Source organism: Bactrocera neohumeralis, chromosome 5 (genome assembly GCF_024586455.1).
Source record: "Bactrocera neohumeralis isolate Rockhampton chromosome 5, APGP_CSIRO_Bneo_wtdbg2-racon-allhic-juicebox.fasta_v2, whole genome shotgun sequence".
Taxonomy (NCBI): domain Eukaryota; kingdom Metazoa; phylum Arthropoda; class Insecta; order Diptera; family Tephritidae; genus Bactrocera; species Bactrocera neohumeralis.
The window spans coordinates 73,192,029-73,219,935 of NC_065922.1; the positions used below are offsets into that span (position 1 = coordinate 73,192,029).

Sequence of the window (27,907 nt, forward strand, 5' to 3'; positions counted from 1 at the left end):
GAATTCTCTTCTCAAAAGCAGCAGAAAATACTGCAAAGACCTGCAAATACACACACATATATGTACATATGTACATAAAAAACTTACTTTCTAATATTTTTTGTTTATTTTTTATGTGAACATGTTTATTTTTTATCCTTTATATCTTTTCACTTCTTATAATTGTTTATTTTTTTTGTTAATAGTTCTAATTTTTTGTTCAGTTAGAATTTTTTATTGTTGCAATTTTTGTCTAATTTCTTGTTTAAAATTTTCTGTTAATTTCCTTTAAGTCTTTTTAATGCTTTACTTCTTGTAAACCTTTTTTTAAGTTATTATTATTTTGTGCTTATTTTTTTAACTTTCGTAATTTTTTTTAATTTTAATTAAATTTTTTGTTTTAATTTCGTACTTTTTTTAATTTTAATTAATTTTTGTTTTAATTTTCTTTTTCTTTTTTTGATTTTCGTATTTTTTTATTTTTAATTAATTTTTTTGTTTTAATTTTCTTACATTTTTTGTTTAATTTAATTATTTCCTTTTTTCTTGTTTTGTTATTATTAAAAACTTCTAAATTTTTGTCTATTTGAAATTTGCATTTTTGTTTAATGGTATTTTGTAATGTTCATTTATGTTTTTTTTATACAATATGTTTCTTTAATATTTTTTTTTATCATATAAAAAAAACGATTAAAATAATTAATTGAAAAAAAAGTAAATAGAATTAAAGAAAAATAATTGAATTAAAAGAAATTATTAAACTAAAAAAAATATTTATGTATTAAATAAAAAAATAATATATAAATAAAAAAAATAATATATAAATGAAAAAATAATATATTTTTTTTTTTTTTTTTTTTTTATTTTGTAATTTACTTTACTTTTTCATTTTTCATTAATTACTTTAATTTCCTAATTTTTGTTAGTTTTTCAATTATGTTCAATTTTTTTTTTTATTTTTAACGTTTTGTTTCTTCTTTTAATGTACTTGAAATATTTTCTTTTAATTTTTTTAATTTTAATATTCTTATGTTTTCGGTTTGTGAATATACGTACATATTTATATTTTCTATTATTTATTTAACAAATTATACATTTTATTAACTTCTATTGATTTGATTTTTTTATTTATGTTTATTTAAATTTTTTTAATTTTTCTGGTTGTTTTTAAATTTAAATTTTTGTTTTATTTATTTTTAATTTTTATTTTGTTAAATTTTTTTAATTCAAGTTTATTTTTTTTAATTTTTCTTAATATTTTCTATTTTTTTGGAGTTGTACATATTGTTTCTTATTTTTTGTACTTGAATTTTTTTCCAAAATTTTATTTTATTTAATATTTTTAGTTATGTAGAAAATTATAAATGTTATAAATTTGTTTTCTTTAAATTTTTCCATTTTGTTTATTTAATATATATTTTCGAAATTTAGTTTGGTTTTTATTTTTAATTAATTATTTTAATTTGTTGTTTTTTAATTTTTGTTAATTTTTTTAATTTTTTAATTATGTATTTACATTTTTTATTTAAAGTTTTCTAATCTACTTTACTTGTTTATAGATATATTTATTTATTAATTTTAAATTTGAAAATTTTTTATTTTTGATTTTTATTTTGTTAATTGTTTGACTTTTTTGAATTTTCGTTTAAATTTTTTTTTAATTTTCCTTACATGTTTTGTAATATTTTTTAACTCTTTAATTTTCGCTTAATTTTTTTTAAATCTTTTTTTAATTTTTTTTTAAATTTTTTTAATTTTTTTTTTAATTTTTTTTAAATTTTTTTAAGAGTTTTTTTAAATTTTTTTAAGAGTTTTTTTAAATTTTTTTTTCATTTTTATTAATTTTAAATATAAATATGTATTTATTGAAGTATTTTTTTAAGGAACGGCAAATTTGAAAATGCTCGTCAGCTTTTGTCGAGGTCTTCTGATTTGGCGAAAATGATAGAATAATATCTCACGCCTCTTGAACCAGCTGCTTTGGTCCCTGCAATAAACCACATTGGAAAGGATGTGATCGACTCAATGAAGTTAAAAAATCGTCAACTATTATATTTTATTTATTAAAATTTTTATACATACATACATACATACATATGTATATTTTATAAAAATTAATAATTTTTTTATTTTTTGTTTTAATTGAACTTAAAATTGATTTATAATAATAGCTACTTATTTTATGAAAACAAATATGGTTGTATATTTTTTGTAAACATTTATTTAAAAAAAATTATTTTTTTTATTTAATTAAAATTAATTTTTTTTTATAAAAATAAATTTATTGATAAATTTTATTGTTTTAATTTTTGTGAAGTATATATGCAAATTTTATAAATTGAGAAATTAAAATATAATATTTTTATTTTACTAAGAAATTTAATTAAAAATTAAGAAAATAAATTTTACATAATTTTTTTATTTTCTGTATTTGAAACATTAATTGATAAAATTTTTAAAGTTTCTTGTAAAAAAATTATTTTATGTAATTTATAATTTTTTTTATTTTTGCCAATTAAAAAATTTAAAAATTTCGATATAAAATTAAAAAATAAAAAAATTCTAAAGCGTTAAATAAAAGCTTAATATATATACATACGTATATTATGGTATTTATAAAAACTAATATGAAAATTGCATTTAATAAGAATTTAACAAAAATTAATTAGTAAAAACTATAAATATATGTATATGTATGCATATACATAGATCTATTAACAAATTAATTCAAAAAATATTAATTGAAAACAAACACTTCGGGCAATTTTAATATTTTTATTTTTTATTTTCAAGTTTTTCAAAAATTTCAAATTGCATAGAAAAAATAATATAAAATGAAATAAAATGTATTAGCCTGAATTAATTAAATAAAGTCAATAAAAAATATGTACACATATGCTTATATACGTTGTTTAAATATTATTATTTAAATTTTTTTTTATCATAAAAAATATATCAAATAAAAAAAGGTATCGCATAAAATTTTGTTTCTAATATGAAAATTACATATACAATACAAAAAGAGTTTAAAATAATAAAAAAAATATGTATAAAATATAAACACGTTGTTTTAATCAAAACAATTAATTTTTAATAACCAGAAGGTGCTAATAAATATATTTTATACGTAAGTATCACATTCGACATATTTCTTAGAACAAAAAACCCAAAAAATACTTAAAAACAGCTTGCTTTAAAACCTGCACAATTACAGCATTATCGGAAGATCTTTATAACTTTATAACGCCTATTCACTCTGCGGATCTCTTCCAGGAATTATGTTCCTCGACTTATATATTCCGTGCTGTTTTTAAATACATTTATTGCATTTTTGTTGCAGAAGTACTCTTCCCTTTTTATTTCATAAATATCACATCGACCATCACATATAATAATAATAAATTATGCTCCATTAAATGCCCCAAGCCTTAAGCTTTCATTTGACACCTCAATCATGCAAATCGGTCAAGTATTAGTGAAGTTATAAGCGAAAAACCAGCTGCTTCCAACGTACTCACACGCACGCACACACACATGCATGCAAGCGAATTTGCCAGCGTGCGATATTTGCCTGTTTCTGGCTACCAGCTACTAGGTCAACAGAACCGTGCAGTAGGTGGCGGCGGAATGGTTTTTCGCTTATAACTTTGTTATTAATGGGCCGATCTTAAAGAATGAGGTGTCATATGAAAGCTTATCGCTTGGCGCAGCTGATGGGTTATGCTTCATTGATAGGCATTAAAGATTTCTAGGAGATATTTAGGTTACAAAAAAAATTTCGCCGGTTTTTTAAGAAAAAGTGCATAAATTCTGCTAAAAAGCTCTTATATTACATAAAGCAGACTACCTTAAGTGTATATGAAGCCATTCCAAAGAAACAATTTTAAGAAAATTCAACTCAAGCCATAGATTTTGGCGTTTATTTTCCAAAGTTTTAAAACGCTCTAAAAGCACTTTTTAGGCAAATATAACAATTTTTAGGCATGCAATCGAACGTATTATGATTTATTCTTTGTTTACCTTTCATTTGGCACCCATCACTTCATAGGAAACATGATTTTTTTTAAAAAACCGGCGCTAGAATTTTTCTTTTCAAAATATCGTGGTCATATATTAACTTTTTAAAAATATAAATAAGCTCATCAGTTGCGCCAAGCGTCAAGCTTTCATATGACACCTCATTTTCTAAGATCGGCCCAGTAATAACGAAGTTATAAGCGAAAAACCATTCGGCGGCTACCTACTGCACGGTTCTGTTGGCCTAGTAGCTGGTAGCCAGAAACAGGCAAATATCGCATGCTGGCAAATTCGCTTGCATGCATGTGTGTGTGCGTACGTGTGAGTAGTCAGGAAGGTGGTGCTTTTTCGTTTATAACTTCGTCATTTATGGACCGATCTGAAAGAATGAGGTGTCATATGAAAGCTTAACGCTTGACGCAAAATTTAAGCAAAAAAAATTTGTAAAAATGTTGTTGCATAACTATGATATTTTAAAAATAAAAAATCCAACGACGGGTTTTCGCTTATAACTTCGTAATTTATGGACCGATCTGAATGAATGAGGTGTCATATGAAAGCTTAACGCTTGACGCAAAATTTAAGCGAAAAAAATTTGTAAAAATGTTGTTGCGTAACCATGATATTTTGAAAATAAAAAATCCAACGCCGGTTTTCGCTTATAACTTCGTCATTTATGGACCGATCTGAAAGAATGAGGTGTCATGGAAAGCGAACACTTGAGCAAAATTTAAGCGAAAAAAATTTGTAAAAATGTTGTTGCAACCTGATATTTTGAAAATAAAAAATCCAACGCCGGTTTTCGCTTATAACTTCGTCTTTATGGACCGATCTGAAAGAATGAGGTGTCATATGAAGGCTTAACGCTTGACGCGAAATTCAAGCGAAAAAAATTAGTAAAAATGTTGTTGCGTAACATGATATTTTGAAAATAAAAAATTATAACTTCGTCGTTTATGGACCGATCTGAAAGAATGATGTCATGACCGCTTGACGCGATATTTTGAAAAATGAAAATTTTTGAAAATAAAAAATCTAGCGCCGGTTTTTTCAAAAAAATCATGTTTCCGATCTGAATGAATGGGTGCCAAATGAAAGGTAAACAAAGAATAAATCATAATACGTTCGATTGCATGCCTAAAAATTGTTATATTTGCCTAAAAAGTGCTTTTAGAGCGTTTTTAATACTTTCGGGTAATAAACTTTAAAATCATTGGTAAGAGTTGAATTTTCTTAAAATTTTTTCTTTGGAATGGCTTCATATACATTTAAGGTAATCTGCTTTACGCATTCTAAGAGCTTTTTTATAGCAAAAAGTTTATGCACTTTTTTTAAAAAAAAATTTTTTTTTTTCAAAAAAATCATCTTTTCTATCAAGTCTTTTATTTCAAAAACATAAATAAATCATAAGCTTGCGCCAAGCGAAAGCTTTATATGACACCCCATTCATTCAAATCGGTCCATAAATGACGAAGTTATAAGCGAAAACCGGAGTTAGATTTTTTATTTTCAGAATATTACGGTTATGCAACAATATTTTTACTAATTTTTTCGCTTGAATTTTGCGTCAAGCGTTAAGCTTTCATATGACACCTCATTCTTTCAGATCGGTCCATAAATGACGAAGTTATAAGCGAAAACCCGTCGTTGGATTTTTTATTTTCAAAATATCATGGTTACGCAACAACATTTTTACAAATTTTTTTCGCTTGAATTTTGCGTCAAGCGTTAAGCTTTCATATGACACCTCATTCTTTCAGATCGGTCCATAAATGACGAAGTTATAAGCGAAAACCGGCGTTGGATTTTTTATTTTCAAAATATCATTGTTACGCAACAACATTTTTACAAATTTTTTTCGCTTAAATTTTGCGCCAAGTGTTAAGCTTTCATATGACACCTCATTCTTTCAGATCGGTCCATAAATGACGAAGTTATAAGCGAAAACCGGCGTTGGATTTTTTATTTTCAAAATATCATGGTTACGCAACAACATTTTTACTAATTTTTTTCGCTTGAATTTCGCGTCAAGCGTTAAGCTTTCATATGACACCTCATTCTTTCCGATCGGTCCATAAATGACGAAGTTATAAGCGAAAAAGCACCACCTTCCTGACTACTCACACGTACGCACACACACATGCATGCAAGCAAATTTGCCAGCACGCGATATTTGCCTGTTTCTGGCTACCAGCTACTAGGCCAACAGAACCGTGCAGTAGGTAGCCGCCGAATGGTTTTTCGCTTATAACTTCGTTATTACTGGGCCGATCTTAGAAAATGAGGTGTCATATGAAAGCTTGACGCTTGGCGCAACTGATGAGCTTATTTATATTTTTAAAAAGTTAATATATGACCACGATATTTTGAAAAGAAAAATTCTAGCGCCGGTTTTTTCAAAAAAATCATGTTTTCTATGAAGTGATGGGTGCCAAATCAAAGGTAAACAAAGAATAAATCATAATACGTTCGATTGCATGCCTAAAAATTGTTATATTTGCCTAAAAAGTGCTTTTAGAGCGTTTTAAAACTTTTGGAAAATAAACGTCAAAATCTATGGCTTGAGTTGAATTTTCTTAAAATTTTTTCTTTGGAATGGCTTCATATACACTTAAGGTAGTCTGCTTTATGTAATATAAGAGCTTTTTAGCAGAATTTATGCACTTTTTCTTAAAAAACCGGCGAAATTTTTTTTGTAACCTAAATATCTCATTGAAATCTTTAATGTCTATCAATGAAGCATAACCCATCAGCTGCGCCAAGCGATAAGCTTTCATATGACACCTCATTCTTTAAGATCGGCCCATTAATAACAAAGTTATAAGCGAAAAACCATTCCGCCGCCACCTACTGCACGGTTCTGTTGGCCTAGTAGCTGGTAGCCAGAAACAGGCAAATATCGCACGCTGGCAAATTCGCTTGCATGCATGTGTGTGTGCGTGCGTGTGAGTACGTTGGAAGCAGCTGGTTTTTCGCTTATAACTTCACTAATACTTGACCGATTTGCATGATTGAGGTGTCAAATGAAAGCTTAAGGCTTGGAGCAGATATTGAAAGCATTTTGGTTTATTGAAGTCATCGTTTTAATAAGTTATTTTAGAAAGAAAAATGAAAGCGTTATTCTATGCAGAAAAATGCTGAGAATAATGAAATTAATGGTATAAAAAGTAGTTAATAAAAAGAGAGCGTCATTTTTGCTAAAGCGCAGCTCAAAACAGCCAGTGCAAATTCATTGCCAAAAGCGGGGGTCGGGGGTAGGGTTTCCTGCTTTTAATGCTTATAACTTCATTACTACTCATCCGATTTGGATGATTGAGGTGTCATATGAAAGGTTGTGATTTTGCGCAGCGTCTCAAATACAATATTTTCAAATTCAGCACTTCTGAATATGTAATTCATGTCAGACGGGGAAAAGCTAGTTAATTTGTAGTCTTTATGTGTTTCCATTAACAATATTGCAATGCTGCCTAATATTTTCGAAAAATTACTTACCTTCAGTTCTCTTTTAATAATAATAAGAATGTTTATATTTTTATGTAATATATTTTTTATTTATTTTTGGTTTTATTTTGGTTTATTGCCCTGCTACTTACATACAAAAAATTATAATAAACATTATAATAAATACGTAATATTAATTGCGAGTGGAGTACGCGTTGTTCGTATATTTTTAATATTTCTTTTATAACTACATACGTACATACATATATAGCAAATATAATTTATATATATTTTATATATATATAGTGGCGTTATACAATGTTCATTTATATATAAGTGTATACATTGGTATAATATTTTTTTAAATGATTTTTTCAACAAACATTTAGAAACAATTTATTTGAAAAAAAATTAAAAAAAAGGAATATTAAATAAATTTAAAAATTTGGCTTGCAATACCTACATTTAAGAGTATATATTAATGCAATATTTTTTCAATAAAAGAAAGTTTTTAAAGCAAAATATTTAAAGACAATTTCTTAAAAAATTTTATACAAATTTAAATATTTCGTTTGAAGTATATATAAGTCTACATATTGGTACACATTTGTTTGTAAATAACTTAATTACTAAATAAAATAATTTACAAAATCTTAAATAAATAAAAAAATTTTCACAATGTTTTTTGCAAATAAATAAAAAAATTTTCACAATGTTTTTAGCAAATAATTTTTTTAAACAAAATTGTTTTAAATATTTTTTTGGACAAAAATTAAAAAAATAAATTTTGGTTATAAGTCTTTTAATTTTTTTATATGTTTTTTTAACACCAAACATTTGTTGACAAAAAGATTGAATTAATTAGATATTGAAAACAACTTTTTAACAATTAAAAAAAATTATTTGCAAAAAAAAAGAAAAGAATTTACAAAATCGTAAATAAATAAAAAATTTTCACAATGTTTTTTGCAAATAATTTTTCTATACAAAATTTTTTTAAATATTTTTTTTGGACAAAAATTAAAAACTTAAATTTTGTTAATAAGTATTTTAATTTTTTTATAAGTTTGTTTTTATCACCAACCATGTTTTAATAAAACCATTAAAATAATTTAATTTTATTAACAAAAAATAAAAAAAAATAATATTAAATAAATATAATATTTTGTTTTCAGCTGAGTATGCATATTTAAATTTATTTGTTTATAGTCGAAAAATAAATTATAAATATTTTTTAAATTACCGCGTGTGTGAGCTTAAAGGGTTAAAGATTGTGTTGAGGTGACTTTTTCTTTATTTTTTTAATTTTTTTTGCCAAATATTTATTTGCTCGTATGCTTGTATGTATGTAAATACTCAAATTCGCTCGATTTCTAACGCTTATATGATTTTTTTCTGTGTAATATTTTTCTGTTTGTGTATGTAGAGACAAATTCGAGTTTGGAAATGTTTTCAAAAATTTCTTCGACACTTACAATTTTCATTTGTTTAAATTTTTTCTTTGCATTTCTGTCACTATTAATTATTTACAATGCTAAATTTAGTATTTTAATTTTTTGTTTGTATATATATAGTATATATATTTTTTATATATAATATGAGTACTTATGTAAGTCAGTTAGCTAAATATATCGCCATGTCACGCAGCGGGACAAAATGTCATACAAACAGTTACATATACAATAATAATAATAATTACTTATTTTATTTTAAGCTAGTACTATTTGTTCTAAAGTTTAATTGCTATTTTTCCTTAACTTCTCAGCAATTCAATATTTTATGTTTTGCATGTAGTATAATTAATATTTTGTTTTATTTTACAATACATTTAGTGTATATGTTCAAATATATATAAATATAATAAATTTGTAGTGAAAATTTCCCTTTGCAGTAATAAGCAAAAATACTATTTGTGACTTTCAGCATAACAATGAGTGCAACTAAGCTAAGAAATGTACATTTGTATGTGTCTTTGCTTGTATTTATACTCTCATTCGTTTTGATTTCACATTTCGTAAGCGTTTGTAACGGTACTTTGGTGCTAACTAAAGCTAGAACATTAAATTATACAGTTATTAGCAAATAAATTATCCCAAAAGAGACAAAGCTTTTTGTTGAAGCTTTTCAAGCCGAAAGCTCTGAAAAGGCGTTCTAAAACTACTGTGCTTTAAAAAAAAACAAAATGGTTACAAACATTCAAATCGAACTTACGTAACACAAAAAATTTTTGTCAAAGCTTTTAAGCAAAGATATAAGCTTGAAAACTTTGAAAAAGCTTTCTAAAATTACTATGTTTTTAACAAAAAATTGGGTTAAAACATTTAAATTTCCCTTACGTAACACCCAAAAATTTTTCTTAAAGCTTTAAGCAACGTCATAAGCTTGAAAGCTTTGAAAAAGTTCTCTAAAGTTATGCCATTTCAAAAAAATTGCGTAAAAACATTCAAGTGATTACATTTACGTAAAATGTGCGCTTTTACACCCATTTCAGTAACAGCTCTGTAGTTTCGAAAGCTTTTTAATGTTGCTTTTTTATATTAATTACACAAAATTTGTAATGAAATTGTACACGTCTTCATGCACGCATATTATTTCTAAAAAAGCTTTGTAGTTATATGAGCTTTTATGGAATATTTTTTGACGTAAAAACTTTTGAAAACCATTTTATCTTCGAACAAGCTTTCTAAAATTATGTTATTTCTGAAAATAGTTGTGTAAAAATATTCACAATTCAAATTATGACATTTTCGCAACATTTGAAGCTTCGTAATTCTCAAGCTCCGAAAGCTTTTTAAAGTTACTATTCACTTTTTAATATTAATTTCATAAATATCTTAATGAAATTGTGCACATTTTCAGCAGGCATACAATTTACGCAAAAGCCGTAAAACATACGAGCTTTTATGGCAGATTTTTGACGTAAAAACTAGTTTAGTTTCGAAAAAGCTTTTTAAAGTTGTGTTTTTTATAAAGTTGTGTAAAAACATTCTAATGTTTACATTTACGTAAAATTTGCGTCATTACGTAACGTCAATAAAATCTCAGAAGCTTCGAAATATTTTTAAAGTTGTCACACACTTTTTAAATTAAATTCATAAATTTTTAACTAAATTGTGGCCAATTTAAGACAGGCTTATAATTTATATCAATCAAGCTTTAAAGCTATATGAGTTTTTATAGCAGAGTTTTTTACGTAAAAGCTTTCGAAAACTATTTAAACGTTAAGAATGGAAAAACTTTAATAAAAAAGTCATGAGAAAAATTAAATTCGCAACTATTTTGTAAGCTCTAAAGATATATAAAAGCTAGCGAAAGGGTACTGGACTTTACTGAGCTTTCATAAGTTATTAAAGTTGCCGGTTTTTATCCAATGTGTGAAAGGCTACATATGCATATGAATACTTTGGAAAAGCTACAAACTTAAAATATGTAAAAGCTTCTGTCTTAATTGCTAGTGCTTTAGCACCACCAAACTACCGTTATAAAGCCTTTTAAAATTTGTGTTTTTAATTTTTCATCAACTTTTTTTGTTATTGTTTTATAAATAGGAAACATAGCAGTTCGACTTTCGATTCTTGACATTACTTTCGTAAATAACCTATGATAATTTTTAATAGCTTCGTCATAAATTAAAAGAAGAAAGTTACGAGTATAATGTACAATTAGATGTGATTGAAAACTTTTGGGACTTTTCGTTATAGTTTTTAGGGTTAAACTGAATACTTTATTGGCATTGGAAGACTTCCAATTCCTGCCCAGGAATGAAAATGTCGATATTTCTTCAAAAGCTTTATAAAAGCTTCACAAAGCTTTTGGAGTACTTTCAATGAAAAAAAATGTTTAAAGTCAGGAAAAGCTGTTTTTTTGTAAGCGTTAACTATTTCGCTCTTAAAAAGCTTCACCAAGCTTTTGGTGCTTTCTAAATGAAAATAAATTTTTATTTCGGAGAAGAAATTTGTTTTTTTACCTCACGGCAATAATGTGCTTTGTTGGCCGAAGTACGGTTTTTTATTCACCATCGAAACCTGGCCGAGCAAAGTTTGATAGCTCGAATGAGGGGATGTAGTTTGTGGCTCTGACTCACTTCGGCTTGATAGAAATAGTTTAACTGTATAAAAAAAGCCCTCTTGGGTCACTGATCCCTAAATCGTAAACTTAACATACTTTTTGGCGCGCAATAATAATAAATAACCACCTAATGTCTACACTAGTCTATTTACACTTACGTTTGCTCTACTTGATGCGCTGATGATCGGGCGTACTCTTTAATATATCCGGCTGATGGTGATGCGCGTGACCGTGTGATGAGCTCATGGTACCCTGATGACTACCAACATGTGTACCACCGATGCCACCACCGCCGCCACTGTAGTGCGACGAGCTCAGTGTATGCGAATGTGTTGAGTTGAGCGTGTGCGTGGCATGCGAGTTGAGCGTGTTATGCGCCGTTGTGGTCGCATTGGTGGACATGCCGGCTGTGGTGGTGCCGCAACCACCGAGTCCTGTGCCCGTGCCGGTGCCGGTACCAGTGCCACCGCCGGCGGGACGTGAACGTAGCGAACGATGCGAGCCATTGCGGGTGAGCGTATTCATTTGTGGCGTACCGGGCACGGTGTGGCCAAGAGCATTCATATAGTCGGCGATTAGAAGTGTTATTTCGAGTATCTTTGGTTTGCTCATAGCGAAGAGCAGCTTTTGCTCTTGTGTACCGCATGTGGCCAGCGTATCCTCGTTGGAGACGACCAGCATGAAGTCATCCTGACAGCCGCCAAAAGTCATCACCGAGGTGTAGGGATAACGTGCCATTGGCGTCATCGAGCTTAGCTCGAGCACATTGAGTGCATCCTCGGAGACGGCCAACCATGCCATGGCTTGATCGGAGTGCCGCGGTTTGGCTTGGAAAAGACTGGCGCCGAAGTAGGGCCACTTGCGGCAGCATGTCAAGTAGATGCGCACACAGTCGAGCGTTGAGCGTCCCTTGAGCAGCATCCACTTCGAGATGAGCAGCTCTTGCACCTCCTTCAGCTGCTCGGCATTGAGTGCATCACGATAGCGGTAGGGATAGAATTTATCGAGCGCTTTGATGCCAACATTGCTACCCGTGCCGCGTGATTTCTCGTGCGAGTAGTCGCCCATGTCGATTTGTGACATCAGCGAAGCCAACTCGAGCGCTAGATCGCGCGACAACGGAAAGCGTCCCTGCACTATCTGTGCATTCGTTTGGTAGCAAAATAGCAGACGTTCCTTGTCCGTTTCGAATTTGACTGTGTGCCGCCAGTAGAGACGATTCTTGTAGGTCAACTGTATGACGCGTGTATTTTCGAATTTACCGGAACCTTTTTCGCGCAAAGCAGTCTCCCACTTTGAGATGACGTCGCAGAGTTTAGCGAGCGGGTCAAGATAGTGTTCGAGATCCTTTTCGATCGGATCGTCGCTGAAAAGACAGAAACCATTGGTGGCGTCGCGTGTGCCAATCTCCTGCGCGAGTGTAGTTTGGAACTCTTCAATTGTAGTCGAGCCGTCGAAAGAGACGACCTGAAAAAATTGTTTGAAAGAAAGAGGAGTTCATTAAAAAGCTGTAAGACGACTGGAAGATCAAATCCGATCTAACGGAAATGCGAAATTATTTAGGGCTTTTAACGTTACGGGGAAGGTAAAACGGGGAGAGAGTTTTGTTCTTTCTAAAAAGTCTGGATTTATGTTTGAATACGTTAAGTTTTGAACGGAGTTTTTAAGAAAGTAGCTTACAAAGGAACCTGACAGGGTTGTTAAAAGTTTAGACGCCCAGCAAAAATTTCACTCACCTGATAAGTGGAGTTCATCATGTGCACCGGTATGGCGTGTGGCAGTGAGTGATGATATGGATTCTTCAGCAATATAGACAGCACTTCCATGCGTGAGGGCTTCGTCTCGCGGCCGCCATTCTTCAATGTGCGCTCCAATGCGCGCTCACAATACGCGGCATATTTACCCGTCTCAGTTTTCGTGTCTGCATTACGCGAGAGATGCAGCTTCAGATACCATAGAAGACGGCTCGATTTGGGTACAAACAGCGAGACGGCGAGTGAGAGCAACTGCCAGCCTTGGACGAACGAGTAGGCGGGTGGATTTGATTTGCAATCGATGATGGGTGGTGGAGCGGGTGCCTGTGTTGTCAGAAGAAAAGAGAGAAAAACCGTTAGTTTATATAATTTGAGCATTTTTGTGAGTGCAAATTGAGCGGTAATGGTGAGCGCTCAGAAATTACTGTTTGGAAATCGCATGCGTTTTTAAAAAAGAGGAAATTTATGCAGAATCAAAAATTCGTTTATTTAGTTAATGTAGTTTGTTAGTAGTAAATTAATTTCCCCCCATACCTGTATGGATGTTGGTGAACTGCCGTTGGCCTGTGCGGCGCCACCTTGCTGTGTATCACAAGTAAAGAGGCTCTGCGTGGCGCACAGTAGTAGTTGCTGTAAATTTCGATTTACAAATTCGAATACCGTTTTTTTGTTTTTGTTTTTGGTTTGGTTTATGGTTGCACACATTCGTTACACATAAACGAGCGAGTGACGAGTGGCGAGTGCGGGTTTTAGTTAGTTTGTTAGCCGTTTTTGGGTTGGGACGCGTCACCAAATTTGGTTTTGGAGTTTTGGATTGAGGCATATGTTAGCGTACATACGTTTACCAAAGAAACAACAAAAGAAGAAAACAAAAGAGCGGAGAGAGCGAGAGAAAAAGGTATTGAGTTTGGTTGGTGCGTTACAAATTTTGATTAAAATTTCGTACATATTTTCTAAACATATAATTACGCATGTAAATATGTATGTGTGTATAACTGGAAGTAAGTGTTGTGCTAATGTGAGGATTGTGGGTAGTTTTTTGTTCTAAAACCCTTTATTGAACATGCTTATTCTAAAATAAGCGAAAAATTTACAAATCTTCCTTTGTTTACTAAATGTACTATGAATTTTAAATTTTCACTAAAATTTCGATTCAGAGAATCATATACATATGCCTATAGTAATTTTCAAAATTTTAATATTTTTTTGATGATTATTTTTTTATGAAAAAAAAAACATTTAGGAAATAAAATATTTTACTAAAACTTAAAATTACTAATTTTTAGAACTAGGTAATTAAGTGCCTCCTATTGGCATTTTAAATTAACTCCTTTATACAATCTCTTTTGCAAATTTCGAAAATTATTGCAAAAAAAAATTAAATTGATATAGAAAATTAAATTCTATTTTTAATTTTTTTGTGGTTTGAACATCGAACTCTATGTGCTTTTTATTCGTTATATATTTTTGATTAAAAAAAAATCGAAATTTTAGAAAAAAAAATTAAAAAATGAAATTTTTGAAAAAATTATCAAAAAAAACATTTTTATTCGTTATATATTTTATAATTAAAAAAAAATTAAATAAGAATTTGAAAAGGAAATTTGAAAAATTTTATTTTTAATAAAATTTCAAAAAAATTCGAAATTTTAGAAAAAAAATTAAAAAATGAAATTTTCGAAAAAATTATCAAAAAAACATAAATTTATACATATAATATTTGTTTTCATTATTTCAGAAAACTTTAAAAAAAATAATAATATTTTTTTTTTATTTCAAATATTCAGTTACATTTTCAAAACCCTGTAGCTAATTTTGAGATATCATTTTGTTTCAAAAAAAAAAAAATGTAATTTAATACATAAAAAACAGTAATTATTTTTTGTTTGAGAATTTCTAAAGAATTTGGATTAAAATTAGATAAGAATTTGAAAATGAAAATTGAAAAATTTTTGTTTTTAAAATTTTTTGATTAAAATTGAAAAAAAAATAAATGGAAACAATAAATTTTTTTGTTTGAAAATATCTAATAAAATCTGAATTAAAATTAGAAAAAAATTGAAAATGAAAATTATAAAATTTTTGGTTTTGAAATTTTTTATTTAAAATGTTTCCAATAATAAGATAAATAAGATTTCTTATAAAATAAATTTTTTTAATACTTCTTTTGAAAAATTTTTGTTTTTGAAATTTTTTAATAAAATTTGAAAAAAAATTACATTAAAAACAATATTTTTTTTTTTTTTAATATTTAATAAAATCTGAATTAAAATTATAAAAAAAATTAAAATGAAAATTATAAAATTTTCGGTTTTGAAATTTTTTAATAAAAACGATTCGAACAATAAGATAAATAAGATTCCTTGTAAAATAAATTATTTTAATTCTTCTTGTTCAATTTGTACGCAAAATGCAAAACAAATAAAGAAATAGTATTTTCGAAAACAATTAAAATTAAAAAAAAAAGTGCTTTAATTTTTTTAAACAATATTTTCAAATTAAAATTTTAAAAATTTTGTTTTTGAAAAAAATTTAAAATTTTGTTTTCTAATAAAATTTTGGGGGAAAAGAAGTTTCAAATGTAAAATTGTCAAAACAAGACAAGATTTAGAAAAGCTTCGAATTTGTATTTTTGTAGCATTGCAATAAATAAAAAAAAAATATTCGGAGAAATTTTAAAGTTTTCGGTTTTCAAATTTTCTAATAAAATTTGAGAAAAAATTAAAGTTTTCGAATAAAAATTGCCCAACTCGTAAAACATTAGCTATTTTTTTAAATAATAAAAACTCATATTTTAAAATCATAAATTTTTTCTTAGTTTGAAAGTTTCAATAACATTTCAATAGAAAAACTGTGGAAAAAAAATTTTAAAATTCTGAATATTAAATTATTTTTAAATAAATAAAAAATCTTAAATTTTAAAATTCTTAGAAAAAATTCGCTGCTGTTTCTGATATATTGTCTTAAAATTTGGAATAAATAAAAAAATATTCAGTAAAAAATTGGAAAACGAAAGTTTGAAAAAAATCTTGAAATAATGAAAATTCCTATTTTAAAATGACAATATTTTTTCTAAATTTGAAAAATATTATTTAGAAAAACTTTGAAAAAAAATTAAAAATTTTATATTAAACCTTTTTAAATAAAACAATTTGAAATCCCATTTTCTTTCGAAAAAAAGACAATTTACTGTTATTTTTAATATATCATCTTAGATATGAAAACAGAAAACAAGAATTGGTAAACTATAAATAAATATTTTTAAAAAGCACTAATTATTCGATGAAATAAATAGTTTACAGAAAGCATTTAAGTATTGTTGAAAGAATAATTTACACTGAGAGAATAGCATTATACTTTAAATGTTATGGCACATATGAAAACGCTATGAGAGAGTAACAATTGATAGCACATTGAACGATTAATAACGCTCAAGAGAGCACAAACATACACTGAGTAAGTTTGGGTACAAATAGAAAATATTCAGAAAAAAAACATAAGTTTTGAGTGAGTGTAAAGTTGAGTTGAGTTCTTTAAAGTTATGTTGAGTGATGTAAATATAAACGTTTGAGTTTCGCTAACATTTGCACTCGAAGTTAGTGATCTTACTCAAAATATGAAGAAGTGTTAAGTGAATTGGTGTTAATTGAGTAAAAAATGTTGGAGTGAAAAAATTTGAGTGTATTGCGTAAGTCGGATTGAGTAAAAAATATATAAACTAATGTTAAATAGAAAAAAATATTGTAAGGAATGTTAAGAAAATTCACACATAAAAATTTTGAAAAAAAATTGAGTGAAAAGTATAGTTTGAGTGTTTTAAACAGCTATTGAGCTACATACATATATAAGGTATGCAGTATTTTCATTGTAAATTTTCTAAGTGTACGATGTGTGTAGTAGACGAAAATGTAATACAAATTTACAGCAAGTACATGTGATATGTATATATGTAGCCATTTAGACATTTATGAAATTTTTTTTGAAGTTCTAATGCATTTTTTGACTGAGACACTATTATTCTTACAAAAAATAAAACAAAATATTCCTTTGAACAAAAAATCGGTGAAATATATAAAATAGTTATATGGCATATATGAATAGTTAAAAGTCATAAGTACGCGGGTAGGTTAAACTGTAATCGCTTGCGGGAAAAATCAAAATTTCCTGTGCGCAGCAGTTACTTTTTAACACACCCTAGTGGATGTAAATTTTCTCATTGCACGAAGTACAATTCAACCCACCTATGTATATATGCATTTACCTAAGATCTGTGATTTAGTGGAGTGAAAAACATTTTTAAATAATAAAAAGTTTCCATAAAAATTTTCTAAAATTTTTTTTAAATTTACATTATAGAAAAATGTTTGCTATTACAGTGGCTAGTTCTTATTTAAGAGACAGTTATGAGGGGAAATATTTAAATATGTTAGTATAAAGTAGCTTCATTCATAAAAATTATATTAATATAAAAATAAAAAAAATCATTGATTTCAAAAATTTCAAAATTTTTCAAAAATTTTAAAATTTTTCAAAAACTTCCATATTTTTCAAAAATTTAAAATTTGTCAAAAAATTCAAATTGATTTTTTTTAATTTTTTAATTTTTAAAATTCAAAAATTTGAAATAAATTTATTTTTTTTTTAATTTTTGTTTTATGAATAATTTCAAAATATGTCAAACATTTAAAATTTGTCAAAAACTTAATTTTTTTTTAATTTGTTTTTTTTTTTTTAATTTTTAAAATTCAAAAATTTGAAATAAATTGATTTTTTCATTTTTGATTTATGAATAAATCTTTATCGAGTTCTCTACTTTCATATATGTATGTATGTATGTTTAATATTGACAAGCACACGCTACTATTCGTATAATGCTAAATGGTAGATATTTTAAAATTTGTATGAGTTTCTACTGGGCATGCAATAATCTTGACAAAAAATAATTTTGTTTAGTAAAAAATTACAAAACGAAAAAACTTAAAATAATAAAATAAAAATCTAACAAGAAATTAAAATATTTGATATTTAATAATTATAATTTTTTTTAAATTATTTAATTTTTTTTTTAATTTTTATAATTTCCTAAAATATTGTTTTTAAATAATTTTTAAATATATTTTTAAAAAAGTGTTATTTCTTTTGATTCAGGTTATTTTTAATAAGAAAAAAATTCAAAATTTTTTTATTAAGAGACAAAAAAATAGTGAGTCTAATAAAATTTATTTAAAAAAATATTATATTTTGTAATAAAAAAGACAGTCATTTTTTATCATGTATTGTTTTCAAATATCTCTCCAATTTATATTATATTAATTTCAATATATTTTTTTTATAAAGACTGGCCTAGACTTGATACCTTTCTTAAAGATGTATAATTTGCCAAAAATAAACAAATATAAAGCGATTATTGTCTTTCAGAACAAAATTTAAACTAAAATTTTCTAAAACAAAAACAATTTTTTTTTCGTTTCAGAACCAATATTTTTTTAGAAATTTAAAAAAAAAATATATGGTATATAATTTTCCGAAGTTTTATTTTTTTTTAATTTTCTCATTAATTTTTTATTAATTTTGAGTTTTAAATTTTTTTTCCATTAGAAAATTCACTTCTCAAAAATTAAAAATTAAAAACTAAATTTGTTTTTTTTTTTTTAATTTTAAATTAAAAATTACATTTTTTTAAATTTTTTTCGTTAAAAGCGATTTTTTTATTTTTTTTTTTAATTTTTTTATTTTATCATACATTTTTATATAACATCTTTAAATTCTTTTATACCTTTCATATGATTTTGAGTACTTTCTGTGATTTCTAACCATGTCTATAGCCTCTAGAAATCTCAATATATTTTTTTCCTCAAAAATTGATTTCAAAACTTTCAAAAAAAACCTAAGGAAATCTCAATAAATTTTTTTCGTCAAAAAATTAATTTGAAAGCCTTAAAAAAAGTTCAAAACATCATCTGAATATACTGACCCTAGCTTATTAATTTGTTTGTGTTGCTTATGGTTTGTTTTTAATGTAAATGATGTTTTTTGTGTACCGTTATGTGCACTTGTACTGTTATAACACACGTCAAAAACACTCACAAATTATATTACATTTCATTTTTTACGCAGGCGATCGCAAGCTCTTTAAAAGCGCATTGAAAAATAATTTACAAGTGACGAGATCTATTAATTTTTTACAGTGTAAAATAAAAAATGTTTAAGTAGCAAAATGCAAATTATAAAAATAAAATAAATCATCGAATAAAAATAATTAAAAATTAAATATTGAAGAATGACAAATCAAAAATTAGTTTGTATAGTAAACATCCTTTGAGAATTACTTTCTTAAAGAGTTTGTGTTTAAGTTATTTTAGTTTAGAAGACGTGAGGAGAAGACGAGAGAAAATCCATGAACAAGATAGCTTGTGCTTGAGCTATTTTAAGGCAACCTTGCAAGATGGTTAGAGTTTCCACATATAGGGAGATCCATAAATTAGAAGAGCTTGTGGATCCATTGAGCTAAGGGGCGGCTCAACCTATCGGATATTATCTGACGTGTGTATCATTTCAATGGAGGAAGGGTTCGAGAGCTGATATTGTAAGATAACCTCTGGTCGTTAAAAAGTCTTTAAGTTTGTGAACTTATAAATCAAATTTATCTCACTATGATTCTTATAGAATTGGTTCCTCCAGCTCCCGTAAGTTCAGATGATGCCCAAAATTGGAACTAAGGCGTATTATTCAGAAACAGAAGGCTTGAGATATTTTCCTTTTTAAGGTGAACATGGCATTAGTATTAAAAGTAGACTTTTGTTTAAGAAAGCCACTATTTGAGATTAACTACATACATGCCAGTACCAACCACAAAGGTGCTTTTGGCTATAGTTCTCGCAGGAACTCAAGAAAAGGTTTCAGATTTGAAGGTGGAAAACTGCAAATTGATGATTTTGTAAGTGAAAAGGCATTCTAGTGATTAAAAACTCTTAAAAACTGGGAGCTCGAATATTTTTAACCGTCAGGGAACGAACTAAAATACAGACGGTCTCCAAAGAAAGTGTTTTTTTTATTGAAGGGGATTATAAACTGTGACTTCGAGTGTTTTTGAACGTCATGCGATGAACCAAAATACGGACAGTCTCCGAAGATAGTTCTTTATTAAAAGGGATTCTAAACATCAGAAGACAATTATAAACTGAGAACTGGAATGTTTTTAAACGTCATGGTGAATCAAATACAGACAGCCTTTGAAACTTAACGAATACGTTATATCTCAAGACTGTCAATGAGGGCGTTCTCCACAGATAGCTCGCCTACTGTTTATGACTAATGGTCTCGAGAAACTTAAGATAGACCTATATGATTCGTAGAATTGATTTTGAACTTGAAGCACAACTACTGAACACAGAAACTGTATGCTTTTCAACAAGGAGCTCAAAAAATGTTGCCGCCGAAAGTCGGTTGATAATAATTTAAGTGAAAAATGAAAATTTGACTATTTTGAAAATCTGAAGCCGAGGTAGTTATAAAACTTCAAAGAACGCGATTTCGGCAGTAAATTCAGCTAACAAAGTTAAAATGTAAGAAAATAAAAGTACAATAAAATAATGAATTAAATAACTACCGATCTAGTTAACTAATTTGGTGCTTGGTTTTAGTTCAATTTGGGTTAGTAATATCGACACTAATGCTCTAAGTGGAACTACTAACGAATCAAGACATAAATGAAAACTAAAGGAACTAACTAAATCAACAAAAGTAAAAACAACAAGGGAACTAAACATGAAAAGCTTTTGCAACTTAAAAAACTTACGCGCGTTTGCTTGCCCAGTTTCTTGTTTACCTGGACGCCGACACTAAGCTTCTGGCCCGTGTGCCGTGATGTCTGCTTTACCAATATGCCGATCATTTCCGTTTGCAGTTCGGCCATATCCAGGCAGTGTTGTAGGGCATTTTGTGCCAAGACGACGTGATAATCGATGCCGGGTTGATTAACAGCCACTGACATGAAGAGTTGAATGCTCTGCGAAGTAGAAAGAATAAAAATATTAAGTATTGAAGAAAATGTGGTTTGAGAACTGAAGGGTTTTATTCTTGCTTAGCTAATGTAAAATAGACGCAAAGCTTACCTTAAACAATTTAATAGCTTCGGGCTGCATGGCTTCCGAGTGTAGCGAGGTAAGCGGTGATGTGATGGCGTCTTTGGTATGCAATAAAATTGGATGGCGCCATAGAACACAATCTGGGAACAAAAAGTGAGGTTATGAAACTATAAACAAAAAGCAGTAAGAGCTTTTTATAATGGTCTTTACTTTCGGTCGACGCATTCGTTTACTTTAGGCGAAAGCTCAAGCTATATGGCATTTAGTCTCAAGTTTAACTTTAGCAGTTAGTCGAACAGGAGTTTACTTCTGATAAAACTGCGAGCCGTTCTACCCCATGTGCTGTCCAGAGATCGCTGACTAGTTATTGCTCGGCAAAGTGCTCCAAACTGATTAGAAACTTTACGACTCTGGAGTACTAATGGACTCATATAAAGGAAAAACATTTTCGAGTCTATTATTCGTCAAATGCACGTCTAATTACGGTTGTGCGTAGAAATGTAAAAGAAATCTGTCGCTATCATTTGGTCAATATTCCTGGCCTACTAATTGAGACAATAACAACGAATTTGCTGAAAGAAATCATTTCCCATAGTCAGTAAAATTTTTCTTGTCCGCTACTGTCAGTCCGTACTGTCACTACTGAACTAACCGATCCCTTTATATAAAAACCACTTTAAGAATAATAATAGAATACTCACTGGGATCTCCATCAGTCTCCATAAGTTTTTGTACGAGTTGCTCGTATTGTGTGCCCGCATTTGGACCACCACCCGACACCACAGTTAAATGGTATAGCCAATTATCACGTTCCTGCTTGCCGGGTAATATAAGGTATGTGGGACCTTGATGTGCTGGATAAATGGCGACGGTAAGACGTGCCTGACTCTGTGTCGGCTCTTCACGCTCTTCCGAATCAGAGTCGGAAACATGTTCGACTTCCTCGACGCGTGCATCGCGCATATTTATCTGACCAAGCGGATTCTAGTAGCAATTCAATGTTAAAATGTGATTTAAATACTAAGATTTAACGGGATTTGCAAAACTAGCTTACCGTCTCGCCGGGCGCCTTAAAGTAGAGGAACATTTTACCCAAAAGCACACACCAACATTTCTTCGCATGTCCATTCTTCACTTTTGTGACCCAACCCTGTATGGTGGGCTTCTGATCGTCACGACTCAACAGCAGCTTGGTCGCATTGCGACGCTGCACATTCTGCAGCACGCGTATCCAATCATCCATAGTTGCATTCGAATCGGCGGTGAGATAGTAGACCTTCTTGCCAGTATCAATCTCAAAAGTGGAAGCACCTTCGGCGCGATTAATGCGACACGCCTCATCCAACATGATCTGACCTTGCGGCTTACGGTTCACATCGTGTTGGCTCTTCCAATAGGTAAGTGTGCCATTCTTAAGCACAAACCAACGTTTACGCCACGTCTTTAGTTTGCCACCGAGTTTGGCGAGATGACCCATCTAAGCGAAAGAGAAGAAAAACGTTGCAGTTAGAGCGTAGGCGTGAATTTAAGTTAGAGCGGATATGAGCTGCAAGTCAAATTGAATGTTTTTGTAGCGGCTTCTCATAAGTACTCACCTTTTCGAGCGATTCGATCTTCTTGCTTGGCGAATCCACATACGATTGTCGCATTAGCAGCGACGGCATGGAGGCGTCCATGCACGTGGACTCTGATACCGCATCCGGCGGCAAAGCGTAATCATCCGACAGGCCTGATTCAAAGGAAATATCTGAAATTACTGTTCCACGCATGTGGGGGAGACGTAGATGATTGTTGGTAGTCGCGTGATTGTTGGCATTGTTGTTGTGATTTGGTAATGGTAATGTATTTGTATTGGTGTAAGGACCCAAATGTTGTGTATTGTTGTAGGTGTGCATAGTGTTGTAATGATTGTTGTGTTTGATATTTGTGTTGGTGTAATGTGAGGTGGATATGTGCATTTGGTGAGCTTCGAAACAGAATTTTTTTTATTTGATACAAGGTTAATGGAAATGAGAGCCAAATAATTTGAATTTTGATTTGATTATTTTTTCGTTGGTTTTAGAAGGGTTAATGAGACCAGGACATTTAATGGGTGCATATAGAAAGTAAATTATTAGAAACTTTATTTTATTTGCAAAACATTTGTATCTTTCTAAGAAAACTATTTTGTGGAGGGGAAAGTTGAGGAAGGGTTAGACAAAAGGTTTCTAGACTACTAAATATTACTAAGGGACTAACGAGTTTCGGAACGCTTAGCTACTAGGAAACGCTTTGGAGAACTGTTTCAGATTAGGAACGACCGATTACTACAACAGTCGGTTCTACGATACCCGAATTAATCTGTATTTTATCGAGCCAAGAGCTCTTATGCCGACAATCTAATCCGGTTGGGTTAGGTTGAGGATTAGGGTTGATCTTAGAGTTCAACTATATACTAAGGAAACAATGGTGGATATTAAAATTAGATTATCTCTATAATATCACCCTAGCGATGCGCTAAATTCGTAAAATTAGTCCTCTTAAAAGAACCTTATCCTTGGCTGAAAACTTCGAGGCTCTTTCTGAAGACTGTTATAGAAAAACTAGTCAGTTTTTGTCTGAGACTGTTCCTAATATTGACAAATTTATTAGTAGAATTGTTTGGTCCGATGAAGTGTACGAGAGTGGTGTGGGGAGATCGGGGGCAATTCCTCCCGGGTTGGAGTTCTGCTCGGTGCCCTGGATCAATTTATTGCAGATTCTTTCGCCAACAATTTAATACAATCATTCCTGGGTTCCGTAGAGAGGAAGGCCCTGGTCCGAGCACTGAAGCTACCGTAAAAGTTCTTGGCTTCAGCGGAGTTTTATATAACAAAAGAGTTGCAAAGTATTAAGGATGAAGTGCTGAGGCGATCGGAAGCTAAAAACATCTCATTTAAAAAAGGAAGAAGGTCCCTGTTGATTGCAATTATTCGGTTGTTTCGATAAAAGCAACCTCTGACAGCTTAACGCGGAAGATGGTGAGGAAGCTTGGCTTTGAGGGTGAAGCGACTTTAAGTAATAGTAAAACCAAGAATTTTAGTGGTACTGAAAGGGTTTAGGCTACTAAGTGGTACGAAAAAGTAAATAGATAAATGAGAACTAAAGGTGGTACTATCATAAGGAAAATTACGAGCCACTAATTGACTTTAGAATCGGGAATTATAAGCTTACTGGTTATACTTCACCAAAAACAAAACATAAAGAACGAAAATAGTGCATACAGGTACAGTAATACATAGAGGTATTTTTAGTTAGTTAGTATTGGAGTATAGGTGTTTAGTTGTTTTTGGTTAGGTGTTTCGACTAGTAGGTCTGCAAGCACAATCAACTACGTTGTTTTCCCAAAACCATTTCGAATTTCATGCTTTCATACATACCACGAGCTTTCGTATTCTTTGGGCTCTCTGAACCGCTGCGCTTAGCCGGGCTCAAACTCGACGATGTCTTTAGACTCTTCGAAGGACTCGATGCGCTACCCGACGTGGATGTTTCAGTATTGTCGGTGCTCGATGAGTTGTGTGAATTGTGCGTAAGCATAACGGCGTGATCTTCGCCATCGCTCGAGTCATCACTGGAGTCGCCCGTGAAGGGCATGGAACGTATTTGGGAAGCGCGCTGAAAGACAAACGAATTAATTTTACCTTGTTAACTAAATGGCAGGGCGTTAACACTCACCCCTTTGACGGTGGCATAAACGGGCACCGATATATCACAGAAACCTCCGCTTGCAGTCTGCTGCTGACGTGTGGGCAGCTGTGGTGTGCCCGGTACGCCATTACCGCCAGTGCCACTCTCACCGCGCGTGCTGCCCAATGTGCCGTTGTTTGAAGGTGTAGCACGTCCGTGACCGCCGCCGTTCGCTAGCGTATTGCAGGCGCTATTGCTGCCTGCGGACGCCGCGCCACTTGTCGACTCCTGTATGTCGGGTGGCGGTTGTGACTGCGTCTGCGTTGGATGCACATCCTGCTGATGTTGCACTAGGTTCTCCTCACTCACGCCAATCAGCCCATCGTTGGCTACTTGATAAATCTTCGCCTCCCAGCTGGGAAAACGATGTAATGGTGGCGTGGGGGGACGTGGCACGCCCAGATCACTGGTAGTGGTTGTGGTGCTCGAATTGCCGCCGCTCGCCATCAACGCTGGATTGTTTTTCATCCAGGCTGGCAGCTTCTCACACGACGGTGTATAGATCTCAGCATAATCGTGCGCTGTATCGGTGTCCGAGCTATCCGGTCGCGTTGTGGACGCTTTCGAGATGCTGGCTAGTGGTGTGAGCGTTAAACCATCTACAGCCGCAACTAAATTACGTTCGAGCTCTTGCGGTTCCATACTGAGATTGCGTCGATGCTGATGATGCGGATATGAAGCGGTTAATGGGCGATTGATGATCTCTTGCGGATCTAAACTTTCGCTGCGTCTTCGTCCCTCTGCCGAATCGGCAAATTCTTGCACATCCAAACTCAGACTATTGCGCACTGGATGTGGTCCGACAATGCTGTGTCGGTTCGATTGATTGGCGATATGATTTTTTAATAGCTCCAATTGTTGATTACATTTAACATTCTGTTCGCGTAACAATTGATTTTGCTCCTCGAGTTCACGCAGTTTATTGGTGACCCATTCTTTGATTTTGGCCGCTTTTGCTTCGACTTGTCGAGCGTCGTGTAGACGCAATTGACGTTGCTCCTCAACTTGTATCTCCAATGAGGTGATGGTTTTCTCAGCCTCTTGGGTGGGAAGACTAGCTGATTGCTGTGCGGTTAATGTTGATTGTTGTTGTTGCTGTTGTTGGCTTTGATGGATCGGCGAGTTGGTGGCTGACTGTGGTGGTTTGGGCCATTCACTCAGCCGCTGTTCCATAGCCCGCACCTGAAATGGAGGAAAAACGTAAATTGGGGATTAATATGTGCGGAGAGAAGGTACTGTAAGAAAAAGAAAAGTCAGAGATCTGCCTTTCGCCTCAAGCTAGAAGTATCCGTGAGGTTTATTAATATTTTTTGGAGGCTTTGATAACCATTTTCATCCTTCGCATGCCCCATAAAACTTCGGATTTCAAAGTTTTGAGTTTAAATTCGAATTTCAATATAATTTCATCACAGATTTACGAACACTTTCTACCCTGCTGTGGTTGTCTGCAAAGTTTTCTGCCCACACAACCCTTTCACGCCCACAAAAGTGCAAACATATTTGAATATCGTCTAACGCCAATTAATAGTTAACGACCCAAAACCAGTTGGCGATAAAGTTAATTTAATTTAAAACTTTGAACATTTCTTTACCCGACGCCGGGCGCATCAATTTGGTTTGCATTAAAGAAACGCCCAGTTCGAATTACGCGAAAAGGGGTTGCAGGCGCTCACTGTGACGCACACTTGAGTCATGCAAGCCGCGGGTGTGCTGGCGCTACCATTACTCGCAAGGTCTTGTCGTCTTGTAGTCGGATATCTAAGTAATCTTGCAACGTAAAAGACGTCACCACAGCGATTTTGTGGCATAACAAGGACGAGAAAATAGTCTTCGCAGCATAGTAGCGTGTCTAAGACGCACGCCGAAGCCGCCGACACGCGTGTAGACAAAGAGTTTATAAAACTTGGCGTGAAACTTAGATATTTAAGTGTTTGTGTTGTTGGTTTTCAGCTGTTTATTACATCAATAGCGAACAGTGTGTGTAAGAGAGGAAGGAAGGTAGCAGCTTATCCGGCACTACAGTCTTCACAGCCTCCGTTTGGCGTATGAAATCACGATACGCGATTCACGCATGCGACAAATTAAGTTATTGTGTTCCATCGTAATGTTAACAAGCAGTTAGGTGAGAGTAAGCGACTGCAGTAAGCATGAGTCTAAACGAAGTTGCTTACAGTTTAAAGATACAGCGAAGTGAGAGAGATCCCAATAGCACTTAAAGCTTAGCACAAAGTTGAGGAAGCGATTGAAACTAGAAAAGTTTTTTTTTTAATTTGCGGTTAAGTTCGAGAACTGCGAAACATACTTTAAAAGGTTTCGGATCAGATTAAAGTGTTAGAGTGGTCTAAACTGTCTTCAGAGAGAGAGGGGATAGCTACAGCAGTAAAATTGAGCTCTGTGATCGGCTCTCTGTTTTAGAGCAGCTGCTCTGACTCGATCTTTGTTGTATGGTTAGGTTTAGACACGATTTTCCCGAAATACTGCGAGATATGACGGCAGGATTTATGACATAACCTTATTATTTATTTTTATTTCTATAGTCCCTGTTTTATTGGCTTGTGCTGCATGAGCTCGATGAACCGAGAAGTCCACAATGTTATAAAGATTTCAATACCAGTGTTTTTTTAAGAAATGCTGACTACTCATTACAAAGTTCTTCTAACATCATATTCAGGATACATGAATTCATCTATTACTACTCGCAAATTCTTGCAGCTCTTGGAGAAAGCACTTAAAACTTGAAAGTCTTTAAAGTTAATAGTTATGTTAGGCAACTGAAAGATCTTTGGAAAAGAGGTCGGTTAGGGACTATTTCATATTCACAAGTGCTGATTCATCCAAAAAACAGCTATCCTA

General features: G+C 31.2%; 1 protein-coding gene across 1 annotated transcript in view; it reads right to left on the reverse strand.

Annotated features, from left to right (window-relative positions):
- Positions 1-9,010: 9,010 nt before the first annotated feature.
- The window catches only part of LOC126758588 (uncharacterized protein CG43867), a 298,748-nt gene continuing 279,851 nt past the window's right edge, over positions 9,011-27,907 (reverse strand). Inside the window, exons 6-15 of the mRNA XM_050472920.1 lie at positions 25,043-26,236; positions 24,745-24,982; positions 22,942-23,312; positions 22,401-22,823; positions 22,048-22,330; positions 21,374-21,486; positions 21,058-21,267; positions 13,794-13,889; positions 13,242-13,583; positions 9,011-12,972 (exon numbers count right to left, since the gene is read on the reverse strand). Coding sequence (XP_050328877.1) covers positions 11,671-12,972; positions 13,242-13,583; positions 13,794-13,889; positions 21,058-21,267; positions 21,374-21,486; positions 22,048-22,330; positions 22,401-22,823; positions 22,942-23,312; positions 24,745-24,982; positions 25,043-26,236 — 4,572 coding nt within the window. The 3' untranslated portion in view covers positions 9,011-11,670. The remainder of the gene's footprint in view (positions 12,973-13,241; positions 13,584-13,793; positions 13,890-21,057; positions 21,268-21,373; positions 21,487-22,047; positions 22,331-22,400; positions 22,824-22,941; positions 23,313-24,744; positions 24,983-25,042; positions 26,237-27,907) is intronic.